At 35.8% G+C, this 21,697-nt stretch overlaps 1 protein-coding gene across 2 annotated transcripts in view; it reads right to left on the reverse strand.

The window, feature by feature from the left end:
• LOC144971494 (uncharacterized) overlaps positions 1 to 21,697 on the reverse strand; it is a 48,681-nt gene that overhangs the window by 24,404 nt on the left and 2,580 nt on the right. Inside the window, exons 2-4 of one of the 2 annotated variants that reach the window (XM_078912461.1) lie at positions 20,292 to 20,435; positions 8,346 to 8,482; positions 6,251 to 6,742 (exon numbers count right to left, since the gene is read on the reverse strand). In XM_078912461.1, coding sequence (XP_078768587.1) covers positions 6,251 to 6,742; positions 8,346 to 8,482; positions 20,292 to 20,430 — 768 coding nt within the window. In that variant the 5' untranslated portion in view covers positions 20,431 to 20,435. Of the gene's footprint in view, positions 1 to 6,238; positions 6,743 to 8,345; positions 8,483 to 20,291; positions 20,436 to 21,697 lie in introns of both variants that reach the window. The other variant, XM_078912460.1, reaches the window with a different exon arrangement.

The raw sequence follows: 21,697 nt of genomic DNA on the forward strand, positions 1-21,697 counted from the left end.
ATGAGTAATTATTTAGAAAGGTCCACAACTTCTAGCATTTTTATCTTTTTTTTCTAGGCATATCTATCTATGGGCTTTTCAAAAAATATTTTCTTTTCTATTGAACAGATCCCTTGTTTAAATAAAAAGGTATAGGTTTTGGACACAATTTTTGATCCATTTTCTCTCTATGTGATATGTATCAGTTTCCCCTCACTGTTTTGACCATATCTCAAAAACTATAAGTGCCACAATCATAAAACCTATATGAATACGATTCAATAGTCTGATGTCACACCGCATGGCAACGGCGGCCATCTTGGTTCTAGACAAAGAAAATCATTACTTTTTATTCTACGTGCTGGCTAGAACTTTTCATATGCCTTGTGATCAGAATGTGTAAAAGTCAAAACATATCAAGTTTATGTTTTTTTTCCCTCTGGATACCCTTTATGCTCGCCGGAGAAATATTTCATACGGGCGTCCGCCATTGTTCCGATAGTTTAGAGCCAGTGTTACTAAGTTACCATGCGTCATTAGGAAGGAAGTGACGTTACGACTGTTGAAGAGTATTTTGATTGTTTTTGTGCAATGAATCCAATGGAACAATTTTCAGAATGATTTGACAACTTTGAAAATTTATTGTGGAGGCCTGTGGCTTTATATAATTTGTCTTTTTTCCATGTATGATTTACTGACTGATAGTGGCTTTATTGTCGTAGTATAGTGCGTTATTCTTGGGTGATCCCTTCGTTCGTCACGTCAACTTCACCGTAATACTTAGAGACTAACAGAACTACACCTTAGACTTAGTCCTTCTACTGCACTGTAGTCTACTCATAGTGTACAATTGCTAGTACTGCATTAACCATTGTTTTTTACCTAATGATTGTGGATCTGATGTTACCATATGGAATGGAAATTGTTATGTTAATATATATCATATATATATATATATATATATATATATATATATATATATATATATATATATATATAGTTATGACTCAAATGGATCTGATGTTGCTGTGATATGGCTGTCTATCCTATGGGATTAGTACCCTGCTGATATAGTTTTCTTTTCCATGTTTTGCCTCACGTGAACTCTTGTGAATCTGATGTTGATGGACTTGATTTGCTGGCAAATTCAAGATGGGGCAAAAATGTGGTGTTGCGAATTGCAATGGCAATTACAATAAAGCCAACAAATGTCGTGTGTTCAGATTGCCTAAAGAGGAACCAGAATAGCAAATATAGTTAAACAAACTCCCTCCGCGTGATAATTTTCAACCACATTCGACAGAATTTGTAATTTGTGAAAGACATTGGCCTGCATGTATTCCAATGAAAACTCTACCTGGTGGAACCGATCGTCCAAAGTCCCTCCAAGCATCTCCAATGTCCCTCAATCAGTCCTTCCTACAGAAAAGCCACCTCCGCGCCCTGCTCCAGCAGAAGACAGAAAACTGGAGTAATTCTTCAAAATCGACAAAATTAGTTCTTTTGAAGACTTTGAACCAGAGAAACACCTCTTTAAAAAGTACGGCTCCAGCAATTACAAATTACTTACATCGAAATGTAAAGATAAACATGTATTTGTTTTCATGACGGAGAACTACAGTGAGAGCTATTTGTCTGTTATTGTACATAATAAATCCACAATGTGTTCCCCTCTTTCTATGTCAGCTTTTTAAAATGGACTAATGTTTCATTTGGAAAGATATTAAACCCTAACAATGGCTTTTCTTCCTATACCCAATTCATGGAAGCTATTAATTGCGCCCTCAATTATGACCCTCCTTAGATGGCCTGCTGGACAAGGCAGTTATGGTCCTTCAACAGTCTACTGAATCAATGGATGTGAACAAGTCAAAAAAGCTTACTTTTATTACAAGGCAGCTCCAGCTTTTAAGACGGAAAGAATATTTAACAAATGATTACTGCTTCGCTGTTGAAATATTTCCCAAATACAGCTACGAGCAATTAAGAGAAGTTGCCAAGTAAAACAAAACTGCAAGCAATAGTTTCTGCCACTGATGTGGATCATGTTCGTCGACGAACTTGTATGAAATTAGATGACAAACAAAAGGTATCATTTTTTCTTGTGGATGAAGTAAAAATCTGTCCATCTCTTTCTTTTTCTGCTGGCGTTTTAAGTGGTATGGCTTTGAATAATCCAAATGAGAAAGCAACATCAATGCTGTGTGTAATGCTCAGATGTCTTCATGGCGGTCCAAGCATCATGGTGTCGGTGAATCCTGTTCATAAGTTGACTGCGAAATACCAATTTGATGTTGTGAAAACAGATGCAGCTGCTGTGGAAAAAGCCGGGTGCACTGTCATTGGATCCATATCAGATAATCACAAAATCAACCAACAGTATTGTAAATTGTTTTCAAGAATGACAGATTATCAAGCTAGACATCCCTTGGCAGAAGACAGAGTTTGGTTTTTACTCTTCGACACTGTTCATTTTATAAAATGTATAAGAAATAATTGGATCACCGAGAAGCAGCAACTGTTGTCGGTTGATGGGAAGAAGGTTGGATGTTTTGATGATGTTAAAAATTTGTATGACTCGGAGAGATCCAATATATTAAAGATGACACGACTTACCAACTCAGCAATACGACCAAGCCGCCTCCAGCTACAGAATGTTAAGCTTGTACTTCAAGTATTCAATGACAAAGTTGTTGCTGCACTCCGTTTGAAAGATGCTGCTGAAACCGCTGACTTCTTTGAAATGGTATTGGAGTGGTGGAAAGCCATGAATGTGTGCAGGAAAGGACAAGAGATCTGTGTAGTCAAGTGCAGCAACAAAGTTCAACAAACCTGCAGGTGTTTCTTAAACGTTTCCAAAGTGGCACCTCTGGACAAGGAGCTTGTCGACAGAAATGCTTTACTCATGACACACACAAGGCTCTTCTTCAAACTACCCAGGGAATGATTGCTGTTTGTCGGTATCTTTTTGGTGTAGGATATGACTATGTCCTGCTCCGAGAGATTCAAAGCGATAGGATAGAAGGAGAATTTTCTGTGTATTGACAGTCCACAGGTGCAAATGCATTCATGAATGCAAGCGACGTTTTTACATCTTACAAAAAGCGATTGACAAAATTTGCTGCCTCTTTCTTGGAATTTGTCGAGATGGATCAAAGCACCTCCCGGAAATTTCACTCTTGTTATGCAGAATTGACATACGATGATGCGTCATGGATTGAACAGTTCATGAGTGATCTCCTTGACGTGTGAGGAAGAGAGCTCAATAGCATACATTGCTGGATGGTTGGAAACGTAATGTGTTGATGAGCTGCAGTTTGATGATGATGAAGAACCACTCCTGTCAACAGAGGCTAAGGATTTTATTGAAGAAGTTTCCCGAGGAGGACTGAAAGTGCCCCATCTCTCAGCATATGAACTTGTGAAAGTGGGACTTTGTTTCATGAAAAAACATAAGGAGCGAGCTTGTTGAGTTGTCATCAAAAGTTAATACGAGTTTTGTCAGTCATAAATTCTTTTTACGATTTTGAACTCAATTCAAAATCCCTTTTGCGACGGTTGATAAACGTTTTGCTTCATGGCCTCCACAAGTTGGACAAAGACCATGACAAAAATTCCATTCTCTACCAAACTTCCATCAAGCAAGCCTGATTGGCAGATGAGGAAAGTAAGATGATTTATTAAGTATGTCATGAAAGTGTGGCCATTAGTTATTCTGTAATTTTGTAGCAAGCATGATTGATTAATAACTCTTGCTGAAACTTTTGATATTCTTTCATTTTGATATAATGCAGCTACCTTTCCCAGGTCCTCTTTTATGAATAATGTTGAACTTATTGGTCTCTAAAATAAGAATCATATCAAAAAACGATTTGTTTGTTATTGAAAATGATTATCTTATACTGATCTCATGGCCTCTAGTGTTAACTCAGTAATTAATATTTTATTGTGGGATCGTCCTCCACAGATTGCCCTCTACATTGTACAGCTCCTCTTCTATTCCTCCCATGTTTCATCTTCATCATTCAGATCATTTATCACTGTTCCTGACAGGTCAGCGATTTATTATTTTAAAATTGCTTTTGAAGAATTTTGTTTTTTGGTTCAAGGAGTAGTGTTGCGCAGATGTTCAGTCTTCGCTTAGCAATTGAGTGTACAGGGATCGATTCCGTCCACTGTACTGTGTGACTAGGAGTGAGTCACTTTGCCTCTAGCTTGTGGGGCGCTGCACTACGGCTGATCCACCAGTGATGGTATATATCAACAATGTTTAGACAAATTTCCCTTATAGGGATGAAATATAGTAATACAGTGTTAAAAAGTAAAAAATTTCGAGAGACTAAAACTGCAATTGTGATATGTGTACTGGAATAAATATTGTGAGTATTGTCCAGTGCACTTTTATAAATTATTTAAAAGAAACTATGTCTCTTTATTACTAGGTAGTGCATCCCTTAGTAGATATTATGGTATTCATATTTTTATTGGGATCATCCTCCACAGATTACCTCCCTTTGTTGATATTGCACAGCTCCTTTCCATTCAGCTCATCATCATCATCATCTTACATATGACGTATACTAATTAATCAAGCTTGTAAAGAAATCATCCTGAATCAATCACTATAAGGTTAGTTTTTAGAAAATCTAACTACTCATCCTTTCTGTTTCTAAGCTACTCTTATTCACTACTGATAATAATAATCATTCAATTAATTTTTTGACCCAGAACTCACATTTATTCTTTAAAAGGGCAGATTTTGCCCTATTATACCCTTAGCAAAATTTTGGTGTGAATTCTCTAGATTTTTTAGTTGGCCCCACTAGCGTTGTCCGAAAATTCGCCATGATTGTCCTTTCAGTATAGTTGTCCTTGGCCAGTTACTAAGTTTCCATGCGTCATTACGAGGTAATTGACGTTGCGACTGTTGAAGCGTATTATCATTTGTAAAAAAACCTAACAGTTCAAAAACATTTTTCCCGGCACGTATCCGATTTACTAAAAATAGATTTTCAAGCGTTATAGTATTCTGACTACAATTTTTAATTCTTAAAGCCAAATCATTAAATTCGAAAACCAATCGGTGTCAAACTAAATTTTGATAAGAAATAATATACGGCTGAGGTCATTGGAAGGGTGAACAAAATACTAAACACGAATGTTTCCGGCTCAAAAACCCTTCTTCAGCCAAAAAAAACCCCAATAAAAACATAAATACATTACTTTTAAAAAACATATTTTAGAAATGAATTTATGTTTTTATTGTTTTTCGTTGTTGACTGAAGAATGATTTTGAGCCCGAAACGTTCTGTGTTTGATATTTTGTTCTTTTGTGACGCTGTTATATTTATTTTTGTTTATTACTTTTTACAGCCTTCAGCTTCTAGCAGCTGAGTATCAATATAGGTATGTTTGAACGCCTGCGTTTGAAAAAGAGTTTCTCACGGGATCGTGAGATGAAGAGTTGCAATTGATTGTCATCCTTTAGATAGGGCGCTGGTCTATCTCAGAGTATTTTCAGTCAAATGTTTCTGACCCGGCTTCAACTCCATGTTGGGTGAATAGAAAGGCATGAACATAATCTGTCTATCCAGAATTAATCCATGACCACATGCGTGTAAGTCAAGTGCTCTATCTACTGGGTGAACTTCCCGGTCCGACGTGCACATAACATATGTGTATGTGTGATAACCAAACGCAATTATGGTCGTGATGCAAGTCTAACACCTGGTTTGATGCAATTGACACGTTTTTTTGTTGTTTTTTTTTTGTTTTTTTTTTTGCGTTGGTTTGAGCATATTTCAATTACAACAGCAAACCCATAACAATTTATTAGGTTATCAGACCTGCAAATTAGTACACGTTGACTTAATCCCGTCCAAATATTAAAATGAGCAACTTTTTTGTTAGTTATAATTAAAACTTAATCAATAAACGGCTTTATGGTCTTTTGGTAAAACAATCGATTTCGGACCGGTAGGTCAAGGTTCGATCCCCGTTCTGGGTTGCGCAAAGTTGAGTCCTTAGAAAAAACTCACATTTTTCTCGCCGTAGTCAGTTGTGGAATAAGTATCTGGTCGATAACACCATTGTATCTGTCTAAAAATTGCGCCTAATGGGAGTCATGTCTCGTCCTACAGGTTATGTACTGCTGTTTTATTGGGACCTTTTTTAAAGTGCTTTGAGTACATTTAGTGGAAATTGCGCTGTATTAAAAAAACTGTATCTATATAAAATAAATATCAAGCTCAAAATATACTCCCGTGTTTACTTGTAAGACTCTTCTGGTTCCAGAACATAAGAAATCGTAAGGAAATCCGCCCGTCCAGCCCATGGGTTTGTCGTTGAAATAAATAAGATGAGGTGATGATTTGTAACTTCTACCGTGGTCAAGCACTTGCTTGTGGGTCGCGGGCACCAATTTGTTAAGACCCGAGGATCCCGACGTGGAACTTAAAAATGCAAGATCTGAAGGGAGGCAGTCGTGTTCAAAATACTGCTTATCGTTCATCTCTCTAAGAGTGTCCATAAGAGAGTTGTGCGGGAGTTGTTGATGATTTCGGTCACATACAATGAGTTTTTGGATACTTGGAGCCATTGAAATTGTGACGTCATGTGCCATTTCTGTTTTGTTATTTGTTGAGAGGTAAGGTGCGAAAAATTGTGATGTTAAATTCTTAGACTTGGCTGAGATAACAATGGCACTAAATTGACATAATTTGTTTGCTGCAAAACAGAAACTCTCGCTGTCTTTTTCAAGAATCTGTGAAAGAGACCCAAAAAAAAAATATTTTTTTAAACTTTCGGTCAAATTTTTTTTTAATTAGATCTAATTATATTCAAATATGCTAAAAGCGTCAAACATACGATTTATAAAGCGAAGTCCTGGAATTTCTTAAACTATTTCTGTAAAAGACAATAATTTTTATAAGCCTTTCGTTTTGCAAATTTACCACCACCACCAAATTATCATCACTACTGCCACTACCACAACCACCATCACCACATCATTATCACTACTACAACTACCACCACCACCACCACCACCACCACACCATCATCACAACTTCCACAACCCACCACCACCATATCATCATCACTGCTACCACTACCACCACTACCCCCACATCATTATCACTACTACCATCAACACCAACACCACCACCATCATCACATCATCATCTTCACTATTACCACCTCCACCACTAACACATCGTCATCAATACTACTACTGCCACCACCACCACCACCACATAATCATCACCATCACTGCTACCACCTACTTCAATTCATATTGAAGCTATGCGTTTAGGTAGAGTAAAATATACTTGCGATAAAAAGAAAGTATACACATTTAAAATCGTCGTTACTTTTTTGTAAGTTAGTAAAGGCTAATAATTTTTCACTGAGTCGTTTATCATTAGCCTTTCTGTGTACCATTAGTCAATGTTTTTGGTTTTGACCTGAAATTCGCTGACCACGTCGCGCACGTGCTAAAACGACCTGTTTGCCTATTAATGCCTTACTGTTGACAGGAAGTATATATATATATATATATATATATATATATATATATATATATATATAGAGAGAGAGAGAGAGAGAGAGAGAGAGAGACAGAGAGGGGAGGGGGGGGGAGGGGGGAGGGAAATATTCGCTTTCACCAGTTATTCTAGGTTAAATAATGATAAATAAACCAAAAAGCTGACGATCTAACATCAATATCATAGTGGTTATAGCTTTTTTAAAGTGTCGATAAAGTGTGGTCAAGGTCGATGCTCTTCCTACACTTTTTAGAACCAACGAGATACTATTTCTACACTACACTATACCTATTACCAAATTTTACTTTACCACATTATATTTACGTATATTATGTTTATGTATGTATCATTGTCGACATTTTATATGTCTGTACAAAAATTTCCTTTTGGATGAATAAAACACTGTATTATTATTATTATTATTATTATTATTATTATTATTATTATTATTATTATTATTATTATTATTATTATTATTATTATTATTATTATTATTATTATTATTATTATTATTATTATTATTATTATTATTCTGTTATTCCTTTGGAGCTAGATTGCCAATTTTTTGTTTAATTTACATTATTCAGCTGATAAAAATTGACGGGAAAAAAATGTTTACCTTAGTTTGTTCTAAATAACTTTATAGAGCACTATCAGAACTATAGGATATCCATCAATGATATATGATTTTATATATACATATATATATATATATATATATATATATATATACATAATATATATATACATAATATATATACATAATATATATATATATGTATATAAAAACATATAATATATATATATATATGCAAATGTTACCTGACAGTTTGTAAGGATGCACCCCGCCATAATTATTCCAAAGTCTGTTACGATTCTTTCCGGAGAATTTGGCAACGAATTGGCAATAACGTCGCCTGGTTGGAAACCCCATGATTTCAGCAAATGTGCAAATTTTCCTGGGAAACAAATTTGAAAAGGTCAAAAATGCATATATAGATATATATATATATATATATATATATATATATATATATATATATATATATAATATATATATATATATATTATATATATATATATATATATATATATATATATATAATATAAATTGTCACTCACATTATATGGCCGAGACGTTCGTTTCTGTGGGTTTATTCCACGTCCTCAGTCGGCGTAATGTCCGAAGAAAAACTATTTCTTCGGACATTACGCCGACTGAGGGCGTGGAATAAACCCTCAGAAACGAACGTCTCGGCCATATAATGTGAGTGACAATTTATATTTTATATTAGCTCTAACCATCATTATCGAGCACTTTCGTACCGACGAGTACCCACCAACACTCATAAATATATATATATATATATATATATATATATATATATATATATATATATATATATATATATATCCAAGTGGTTATTAAATTTGATTTAATTCAAGATAAGATAAGATAAGATAAGAGATAAGATATGATGAACTTTATTTATCCATTTCTGGAAATTTACATTGGGTATTGCCATAGACGAATGCATTTCTGAAAATAATTAAGCAAATAAATAATAAGACGGAAATACAATGACATAGAAGTTAACCAACAAAAAGCTTAACAAAACTAACATAAAAAATCTATCATACCTCCCCAACTCTCTCTCTCTCTCTCTCTCTCTCTCTCTCTCTCTCTCTCTCTCTCTCTCTCTCTCTCTCTCTCTCTCTCTCTCTCTCTCTCTCTCTCTCTCTCTCCTTCTTTCTTTCTTTCTCTATCACTCTCTCTCTCTCTGTTTCATTTACTCACTCCGTCACACACACACACACACACACACACACACACACACATATATATATATATATATATATATATATATATATACACTAGAGAGAGAGAGAGAGAGAGAGAGAGAGAGAGAGAGAGAGAGAGAGAGAAACGTTCTTCTTCTCTTGCATCATCCTAATTCCGTACCTTTTTATCTTCCCCCTGGTGCGAAGACTCAAGACAGCTGGTATAGTTTTATTCCCTGTCCATTACGAAAGTCATTGCGTTAATTCAATAAACCACGAAGGTGGTATTTGTAACGGTGGGGGAAATTTTTTGCTATACAATTCTTTATATTCACCGTAAATAAACCGAAAGCGGTTGTAAACTATTATCAACTGATTTATTTTAAATCAAAAATAGAAATTTAAAAAACTGAATTCCCTTTATTCATCTTCTTTTAAGAGTTTTTTTTAGGCTCCATCCTGACTTAAATAATCCAAGCATTAGCCAGAGTGCAGTTCCGCAAAGTGGACACTAGGGGGATAAGATTCTTGCTCAAGGAAAAAAAAACAAGAAGCCACTAGAGTGGCTCGAGCCTGGTTCCCAGGATTGAACGTGCTCTATTCTCCACTCTGCCACCACTTATGTTCAAGGCAATAAATAAATTAAAAAATAGAAGCCCAGTGGTAAAATGTATTTTGCAAAAAGGTATAATAGGCTTTAAGTGACATATTATGTGTTTTTGTCGAGATGAATACATAGAAATGCCTGGTGAAGTGGTACGATGCAAGCTATACATTTTGATATTACTGATCATTACAAAGACATCACTTTTAACTTATTATCTATCTCTGTCATCAAACTGATATTTCAGACAGTTGGTCGGTTACACAGAACTCAGGAAGACAATTTGTCTCTTTCTTTTTTTTTTTTTTTTTTTTTTTTTTTTTTGTAGCCTTGGTAAACTCTAAGCATGGGGTTGCTAAAAAACATTAAGTCGAAATACAAGACGACGACCGCCAGAAGAAAGTGAAAAGTGAGGTGTTTTTTTTATTTGTACCCAAAGTAAAAAATTATATGATCTCATTGGCTGTGCTTCTTCTTCACTTCTTCAAGTACCAAGTCTGTACCAGACATCGGTGATCATCGTACGCCATTCATCTCTCTGATCAGATAACCTCATAAAAATAATATTACTCTTCTCTTTCTTTGTCACCCAGCTGTTCAAACTATTGAAATATGTTTTTCTTGGTCTACCTTTACTCCTTTTACCTTCTATCTTTCCTGTGAGAGCAAGATGTCCAATACATTTATGTCGATTTAGGTGCCCTAAAAATTGCATTTGTCTTTTTCTTATTGTACGAATTAATAACCTTTTAGTTTCAGCTTGCTCTTATACTTCTTCATTAGTTTTCTTCTCTGTCCATGAGATTCTTAACGTCCTTCTAATAAACCACATTTCTGCTGCCTCCAGTTTCTTTCTAATGTCTTCTGTAATTGTCCAGCTTTCACAGCCGTATAATAATACTGACCATACATTTGCCTTCAAAACCCTATGTTTGGTTGTCATTGAGATATTGTGGTTTAAAAAAATTAAAGACTAATTTTATTAAAACTATCTTTAGCTATTGCAATTCTTCGTTTTATTTCTGTGCTACATCTGCCATCTGAAGTTATTATGTATCCAAGATTTTTAAATGTCTGAACTTGTTTTATAGTTTCGCCTTTGCTTATTAAGTTACATGTTGGATTTCTTTCTCTCCTTGATACAACCATGCATTCTGTCTTTTTTTTTACATTTAAATATAACCCCATACGTTCACTGGCTGTGTTAGTGAATATAATTCACTGTTAGGCCGTAGCCTTTGTACATTCATAGCCTGCCTAACACCAACCAAAAGATTACGTCAAGATGCAAGGCGATGACAACCAAAGGAGAGTGAATATGGAGTTGTATTCAACCAATGGGATCATTTATTTTTATTGAGCATTCACTTTTCACATTTTATTTTTGTGATCGTTACGTTGCTTGGGAAGTATTGGCCTGTACATAAATAATGGTTATGGTCAAGTTATAAGTTTATATTATCTCGGCTCTTTTTTTTTCATGACTGAATACAACATAATTTTCGAATTAAACCGATGCTCGTAATATATCACTCAGCTAAATGGGTAAGGAAATCACCGGGATTTCGGGCACGCTTTACAATTGGATTCAATAGTCTGATATCACGTCGCCCAGCAACGGCGGCCATCGTGGTTCAAAACAAAGAAAATCTGTACTTTTATTCTTCATGCTGGCTCGAACTTTTCATATGTCTTGTGATCAGAATGTGTAAAAGTCAAAACATGATCAGATTTAAATGGGTTTTTCCCCTCTGGATACGCTTGTATGCTCGTCGGAGAAATATTTCATAAGGGCGTCCGCCATTGTTCCGATAGTTTTGAACCAGTTACTAAGTTACCATGCGTCATTACGAGGGAAGTGACGTTACGACTGTTGAAGCGTATTAAAGGGGAGTAATCTTTTAACATAATATTACACCTTTTCCCCACAGATTATCTTCGATAAGAATACGCAACAGAAAGTAACAAATGACATGTGAATAATATAACATCTCGTTTTAAGATTTGATTTAATTAGATTGCTCGATAATATTTCTGGCCGAGGCAAGTTGCCGACTCCTACGATTCGCTGCTCATACCCGGGTGTCTGGTGAATAAATCCTAGATGTTCACAGCTCTATCCACTGCCTCAAACCGGTATTATGTCGAGGTAATTTAGACACTAGTTCTTGTTGTCAAAATATGAGACGGGTTATTCTTTAAAACATTTGTATTGAAGAAATTTGACACACCTTCTTAACTCTCTCCTTCCCGACGATTTTCCAGATTTTCGCCAAAACGTCATACCCACACAACAGTACAACCTCTACAATTCAGCATTAAGTTCTGGACTAAAACAAAAATATTTCTTCAAATTTTGTGCTGTACAACATTATTCTGATAGAGAAAAACGTTGGTTGCATCATAACGAATGTGACGATTCTCCTACATTTAGTAAGGAAAGAGATGACAAAAACTGAAATGATACATTTCTGGTCCTTGCTACATGAGTAATCCACTTTTCGGCACCTTGTTCACCCGAACAAAATACCGTTTGACAGGATAGCTCACAATTAATTATTACATACAGTTAACAACAGTAGACCGTCAAGAGACTTGGTTAAGCATGATGACCAAAATATAGGAAACGTCAAGGGGTCGTCCTAATTATTAATGAATACTGCTGTTGTCTACCATTGTACTGAATTGCCCCTTTTATGTACCGTAACAAAATTACATCTTCTGCTCGAATATACGAAAGCTAATTAATAAGACAATAAATTATGCGACAGTTGAATTCGCATGGAGTCTACAAGGTTAGACGATCACTATATATGTCAAACATGAAAAATAGACCGCTTCTAATTTTAAAACAAGAAACTATTTTCCATTTATAGCTATAATAAAACATTGTTCTTTAAATTGTGTGATTTATAAAAGAAATCTGAATGATCAAAGTGCTGGCTGTATCGTAACGAATGTGACGATTTTCCTATGGTTGGTAAGGAGAGGATTAAGCAATAGGGGTTAGTTTCTTGCTCAAGGACATTTACCCGATACTGATAGAGGGACTTAAGTCCCGGTCCTCCGAGTGTTACTTATTGCAATGTCTGTCTACTCGATCTTTTCAACCTTTTCAACTGTTTAGTTTTCATTAAGATAATATTGTACCGCCTACGTTTATATCAAATCCCGCAATCAAGCATATCTCACTGTTGTGTAATGAATCCTGATTAGTAAACTCGATTTGTAGGATGAGATATCGACGATCTTTCAACCTGCTGAATGTAGGCTGCGACTATAGTGTGAAATGTGTAAGAAAAGCACGAAACATTCTTTTTTCTGATTGAATGCTGAGTTTGGCCCAATAATAAATAATGCACCTAACATTATAGAATAGTACAGAATCCCATAATATGCTCGCTTACTCCACGAATAATTCAGTTATAAAAATTGATTAATGACTTTCAAATGTGCAAACAATAAAAACTATAATATTCTTTATCATCGGCATTTGGAACTTTAAACAAGCGCGCATTGGGAACGAGGTCGAAATTTCAAACGTAGAAGTTCAAGCATCATTATTATACCCATCCAGTGACCTCCCCTATAATATATTTCTCATCAAGATGTTTTTTTGTTTGTTTGTCTTTTGTTGTTTTTTTTTGTTGTTGTTGTTGTTGTTTTTTTTTTGTTTTTTTTTTTGTTTTTTTTTTGTTTGTTTGTTTTGTTGTTTTTTTTTCTTCGTTTTCTTTTTTGTTTTTTTTTTCTTTCCTTGAGACATCTGTCTCCGGAGACATCATTACGTACGTGTCAAAAACTATTTTTAATCAAACCGGATGCGTGTTGGAGAAAAATAAATCTTGATCTGCTATGCTTTTTCACAAAGGGTGATAGCGACGCCTCGTAATATTTTTGCTATTACGCTATAGTACACCCCCCCCCCCCCCCCCCCCCCGCCAACCCCAAACCAATTGGGTATAATAGTGTTCGTTAACACATTCGAAGACCCGGCATGGGGTGGGCTCTAACACTACCATGAGCAGAATAGAGTGACGCAAATATAATCACGCGGTCTTAATCTGAAGAGTTCTGTTTGGTCATTCAAACTAGATCGCCCATTTAATTGTCAAGACCGTATCATTAATATTCAGGTCAATTGAAACACTTATTTCTCATTGACACGAGCAATTGGTCAAAACAATATCAAATTAAATATTATCAGGAACACATATCCGACCAATTGTGATTCATCGTCTCAAAACGGTATTATATCTGAACGAACCATATGCTTAAAAGCCGAATTAAATGTTAAACTGATCAAAAATATAAATTGTTGGCATTAGCGCCCTAAAATATGGTTCCATTCTCCTCAATAAAACATACAAACTCAACACAAGTCTGATATTTCTGGCTATAAATTCAATTTTCAACATCTTAGCCAACCTGACTTAATACCGTTTTGAGACGAAGGGTCACAATTTGATTTAGATAAGTAGGGTACATTAAACATAAACAACAGTTTATACATAATCATGTAACTCAAAGTAGAGCAAGTGTTCTTAATCTAGTTTCATTAAGTGTGGACTAACTCAAGACCAAGAAGTAGTCATATTTTACCACTGGGAAATCGAGAAAGAAGTTTAAAATTATAAACATTAGATTTACAGGCAACCAATCCATTGTACAAAAGAAATTGCTTAACCACACAACTACACTAGCGCGTGCATTATGCTTAGATACATCCATCAATCCAACCATCAATCCATCTTTCCATCATTTCACCAACCCAAACATACATACATACATACATACATACATACATACATACATACATACATACATACATACATACATACATACATACATACATACATATCAAAATTGTTTATTTCAGGAAATATACATGATAATGTAACAAGGGTAACATATTCATTGACATAATACCATTTCCTAAAACAATGTACAATGTATAGAGCTGGAGTATTAATTTGAACAGTGAAGTTTCAGACTCTGCCACAGAATGTCCCAGAGGTAATAATGTTGATGACGATGATAATGATGATGATGATGACGATGATGAAGATGTAATAAGGCGATAGGTCGCAGTCGTCGGCGTTGTCCTTGTTCCCATTCTTTTTTTGGTACCAGTGTTATGATACTGTTTTTCCAGTCTGGGGGACTTTTTGATATTTTAAACAGGTGTTAAAGATGGCCGTAAAAATTGGTGCCAGTTTGTTTATATTTTGTTTTATATATTTATAGGTGACACCGTCTGCCCCGGGTGACTTTTCATTAGGTAATTTTTTAACACAGCTTGTGAGTTCGTCGATTGTAAACTCATTTGTTGATGGTGTCCATGCGGGAGGGGGGATAGTGACATCATCGGACCAGGGTGTGTCACTAATGTTTATATTGTTTTGTTGACATTTTTCTTTAAAGGCAGTCTCTACTGTGTTGATATCTATCTCACAACTTGAGTGTGTTTGTTTACATCCGTTTCTAATAATATCAATAGCTTTTCGTTGGTGGTTTACGAATATTGCTGTGAGTTCTTGTCATGTCACCTCTTTTTCCTCCTGTGCTCTTGGTGTGTTGTTTTGGATAAGGGAGGGCATAATGGAGGACTTTATATCTATTATTTTTATTTCGATGTATTTTAATAGAGCTTCATAATTGTTGATCGGGTCTTTTATAATTTTTTTCATTGGTCCATCTGGGAATTTTGTTAAGATTCGTTTGCAGTAGCGGAGAAATTCAATGCTAAACGGCTGTCCATTATCGGGTCTTTGGATTTGGAATGTGTTGTTTTTGATGAAAACACTGTGCAGTGTTGAAAATAATTTTATCCATTTCGATGGGTTGGAGTGACAAAAGTTGGTTTAATTTTAATGAGTTGTGTAGATATAGTATGTCTGAACATACCTTCTTGTTGTATAAACTTATTCCCAGAAGAATTACTGGTCGGTTCATGCTGATACTGGAGCCAATTAGAAATGTCAAACAAATCACAATCACTATTTCCGCCATTCACAACACGTTTTACAACATTGTAACCATTCTGTCCGAAGTCAAGTCGAATTTTACCACTTTTGATACACTCGTTGGCAAGAAATCTGATCCTTGTCACAAGTCCTATACTCCTTCTAGACATTGTCTGTGTTTACGAGGACAGCTACCACGGATGATGGATACAAGAGACGGTAGATCTAGAGACTGCGAGAGACCCGACTGACCTGTCTGCCATCTTGAACATATCATAATTGTTTATTTCAGGAAATATACATGATAATGTAACAAGGGTAACATATTCATTGACATAATACCATTTCCTAAAATAATGTACAATGTATAGAGCTGGAGTATTAATTTGAACAGTGAAGTTTCAGACTCTGCCACAGAATGTCCCAGAGGTAATAATGATATTAGTGTTGATGACGATGATAATGATGATGATGATGATGACGATGATGAAGATGTAATAAGGCGATAGGTCGCTAGTCGTCGGCGTTGTCCTTGTTCCCATTCTTTTTTGGTACCAGTGTTATGATACTGTGTTTCCAGTCTGGGGGACTTTTGATATTTTTAAACAGGTGTTGAAGATGGCCGTAAAAATTGGTGCCAGTTTGTTTATATTTTGTTTTATATATTTATAGGTGACACCGTCTGCCCCGGGTGACTTTTCATTAGGTAATTTTTTAACACAGCTTGTGAGTTCGTCGATTGTAAACTCACTTGTTGATGATGTCCATGCGGGAGGGGGGATAGTGACATCATCGGACCAGGGTGTGTCACTAATGTTTATATTGTTTCGTTGACATTTTTCTTTATAGGCAGTCTCTACTGTGTTGATATCTATCTCACAACTTGAGTGTGTTTGTTTACATCCGTTTCTAATAATATCAATAGCTTTTCGTTGGTGGTTTACGAATATTGCTGTGAGTTCTTGTCATGTCACCTCTTTTTCCTCCTATGCTCTTGGTGTGTTGTTTTGGATAAGGGAGGGCATAATGGAGGACTTTATATCTATTATTTTTATTTCGATGTATTTTAATAGAGCTTCATAATTGTTGATCGGGTCTTCTATAATTTTTTTCATCGGTCCATCTGGGAATTTTGTTAAGATTCGTTTGCAGTAGCGGAGAAATTCAATGCTAAACGGCTGTCCATTATCGGGTCTTTGGATTTGGAATGTGTTGTTTTTGATGAAAACACTTGTGTAGTGTTGAAAATAATTTTATCCATTTCGATGGGTTGGAGTGACAAAAAGTTGGTTTAATTTTAATGGGTTGTGTAGATATAGTATGTCTGAACATACCTTCTTGTTGTATAAACTTATTCCAAGAAGAATTACTGGTCGGTTCATGCTGATACTGGAGCCAATTAGAAATGTCAAACAAATCACAATACTATTTCCGCCATTCACAACACGTTTTACAACATTGTAACCATTCTGTCCGAAGTCTAGTCGAATTTTACCACTTTTGATACACTCTTTGGCAAGAAATCTGACCCTTGTCACAAGTCCTATACTCCTTCTAGACATTGTCTGTGTTTACGAGGACAGCTACCACGGATGATGGATACAAGAGACGGTAGATCTAGAGACTGCGAGAGACCCGACTGACCTGTCCGCCATCTTGAACATACATACATACATACATACATACATACATACATACATACATACATACATACATACATACATACATACATACATACATACATACATATCAAAATTGTTTATTTCAGGAAATATACATGATAATGTAACAAGGGTAACATATTCATTGACATAATACCATTTCCTAAAATAATGTACAATGTATAGAGCTGGAGTATTAATTTGAACAGTGAAGTTTCAGACTCTGTCACAGAATGTCCCAGAGGTAATAATGATATTAGTGTTGATGACGATGATAATGATGATGATGACGATGATGAAGATATAATAAGGCGATAGGTCGCCAGTCGTCGGCGTTGTCCTTGTTCCCATTCTTTTTTGGTACCAGTGTTATGATACTGTTTTTCCAGTCTGGGGGGACTTTTTGATATTTTAAACAGGTGTTAAAGATGGCCGTAAAAATTGGTGCCAGTTTGTTTATATTTTGTTTTATATATTTATAGGTGACACCGTCTGCCCCGGGTGACTTTTCATTAGGTAATTTTTTAACACAGCTTGTGAGTTCGTCGATTGTAAACTCACTTGTTGATGGTGTCCATGCGGGAGGGGGGATAGTGACATCATCGGACCAGGGTGTGTCACTAATGTTTATATTGGTTCGTTGACATTTTTCTTTATAGGCAGACTCTACTGAGTTGATATCTATCTCACAACTTGAGTGTGTTTGTTTACATCCGTTTCTAATAATATCAATAGCTTTTCGTTGGTGGTTTACTAATATTGCTGTGAGTTCTTGTCATGTCACCTCTTTTTCCTCCTGTGCTCTTGGTATGTTGTTTTGGATAAGGGAGGGCATAATGGAGGACTTTATATCTATTATTTTTATTTCGATGTATTTTAATAGAGCTTCATAATTGTTGATCGGGTCGTTTATAATTTTTTTCATCGGTCCATCTGGGTATTTTGTTAAGATTCGTTTGCAGTAGCGGAGAAATTCAATGCTAAACGGCTGTCCATTATCGGGTCTTTGGATTTGGAATGTGTTGTTTTTGATGAAAACACTGTGTAGTGTTGAAAATAATTTTATCCATTTCGATGGGTTGGAGTGACAAAAAGTTGGTATAATTTTAATGGGTTGTGTAGATATAGTATGTCTGAACATACCTTCTTGTTGTATAAACTTATTCCAAGAAGAATTACTGGTCGGTTCATGCTGATACTGGAGCCAATTAGAAATGTCAAACAAATCACAATCACTATTTCCGCCATTCACAACACGTTTTACAACATTGTAACCATTCTGTCCGACGTCTAGTCGAATTTTACCACTTTTGATACACTCTTTGGCAAGAAATCTGATCCTTGTCACAAGTCCTATACTCCTTCTAGACATTGTCTGTGTTTACGAGGACAGCTACCACGGATGATGGATACAAGAGACGGTAGATCTAGAGACTGCGAGAGACCCGACTGACCTGTCTGCCATCTTGAACATACATACATACATACATACATACATACATACATACATACATACATACATACATACATACATACATACATACATACATACACATACGGCATACACACATACATACATACATACATACATACATACATACATACATACATACATACATACATACATACATACATACATACATACATACATACACACATACATACATACATACATACATACATACATACATACATATACATACATACATACACACATACACACACACCTACATACATACATACATACATACATACATACATACATACATACATACATACATACATACATACACACACATATACATACATACATACACGCACGCACGCACGCTCACACACACACATACATACATACATACATACATACATACATACACATACGCACGCACGCACGCGCACACACACATACATACATACACACACATACATACATACATACACACATACATACATACACGCACGCACGCGCACACACATACATACATACATACATACATACATACATACATACATACATACATACATACATACATACATACATACATACATACGAACACGCACGCACGCACGCACGCGCACACACACACACACATACATGCATACATACATACATACATACATACATACATACATACATACATACATACATACATACATACATACATACATACATACATACATATTATTTCATACGGTTGGGGAAAATGTATTAATTAGGACCATGTTACTGAAGTTTTGAGTCACCTAATATTTCTATACACTCTCAGCGCTCGGGCGAAACAATTAGAAAGTGAAATATTATATGAACGTGAGAGCAATGACACAAATAACAATGATTGCAATATTGGTAATTATTCTGAATTATTTTATACCCTAAATGCCTTTATTATTTCGACATGGAATTCTAAAAATTCTAAAATTCTCCTTCAGAGCCATTGGGCCCATGGAGCCAGAGTTTATCCCAGTTTCCATAGCATGAAATGGAAAATAGCAATTGCTTGCTATCCTCTGGATAGGAAGCTAATCCAACCACCCAATCATTGCCTTGTAAGAAAAATATCTCAACTTCACCCTGCATCAATCTCAGTCCCTTTACGTGTGTAGCGAGTGCTCCACCATCTGAGCTATCGGGGTTTAAAAACTTGAATGGTTTTGTTGAATCAATAAAACAATGACGGAGACTTTCACTTTCATCACACAAAAAAAATGTTTTAAAAAACAACTTAGATATAATATGTTTTTTAAATCAAGAAAATACCTGAAAGTGTATAGATTTCTTTCGGTGTCATGACGGATACAAGTCCATAACGATCGTAAAAATTGAAGCATTTTAAGTCACTATTAATCTCGGCCCGTATTCTCAGTATTTCTGGAATAGTTGTTGGCTCGTCATCCATTGATTCTGGTGAAATGTGCAAATTAAAAAAAAAAGAAAACGTTATGACATTCAAAATATAGACAAATGGTCAAATTTATAAATAGCATTGCCATGGTGATCTTAAAGTTAAATGTTGCTTATAATGGTTTTGTTTTATCTTGAATGCGGCGTGCACTTATTTTTCAGGTCTGATAACCCAATCCCTTATGGGATCATGGTTGTAGTGCAGTTAGTGATGCCAAAACTCCGGTTTCACCGGAAAAAACTCCGGTCTGAAGCAAAAAATTCCGGGCTCCGGGCAACTTCCGTCAAATTCCGGTGAGGTCAGTTTGTTCCAAGGATGCCCACCCCCCCCCCCCCCATCCCCCCTCCCTCCAACCACCACACCACCATCACTGCCACTAGTATTACAACTATAATCACTACCTCTACTACTGCAACCACCACTACATCATCATCACTACCACTACTACTACAACCACCACCACCATCACCACATCATCACTACCACAACTACTACTACAACAACCACCACCACATCATCATCACTACCACATCTACCATCACTATTACAACCACCACCACCACATCATCATCACTACCACTACTACTACAGCCACCACAACCACATCGTCATCATCGCTGCAACTACCACTACTACAACAACCACCACCACCACATCATCATCACTAATATTTGTACTACAACCACCATCACCACCACATCTTCATCACTACCACCAGTACTACAATCACCAGCACATCATCATCACTACAAATACTACTACAAGCACCACCACCACCTCATCTTCATCACTACCACCACTACTACTACTACAACCACCACCACCACCGCCACATCATCATCACTACCACTGCTACTACAACCATCACCACCACCACATCATCATCACTACCACTGCTACTACAACCTCCACCACCACATCATCATCACTACAAAAACTGTGTCATCATCAGTTAGAGAGACTGATCAGCAAGTTCAAAGAGGTGAGTTTCACTCTTTGTGTCTTCTCATTAATATGTGGAATGTTGGTTGATAGTTGGATGTATATTTTCATTGTTTTAATAAATATTCTAAAATTACAATTAAATAACGCAAGATAGAGTTGAGTAAGACAAAGGTAATTGGTTCAAATAGGGAACAAATTAATGTAGATTCCATGAGCACACTATCAATGTGATTCGGGCACAGGCTCTCCGTTAATAAAGGAAACAATAAACAATGAAAGGTAAAAATTAATTTGTTCCCTATTTGAACCAATTCCC

The sequence above is a fragment of the Berghia stephanieae genome, chromosome 4 (assembly GCF_034508935.2).
Source record: "Berghia stephanieae isolate SIO BIC M18660-M18661 chromosome 4, UCSD_Bste_1.3, whole genome shotgun sequence".
In the NCBI taxonomy this organism is placed as follows: Eukaryota; Metazoa; Mollusca; class Gastropoda; order Nudibranchia; family Aeolidiidae; genus Berghia; species Berghia stephanieae.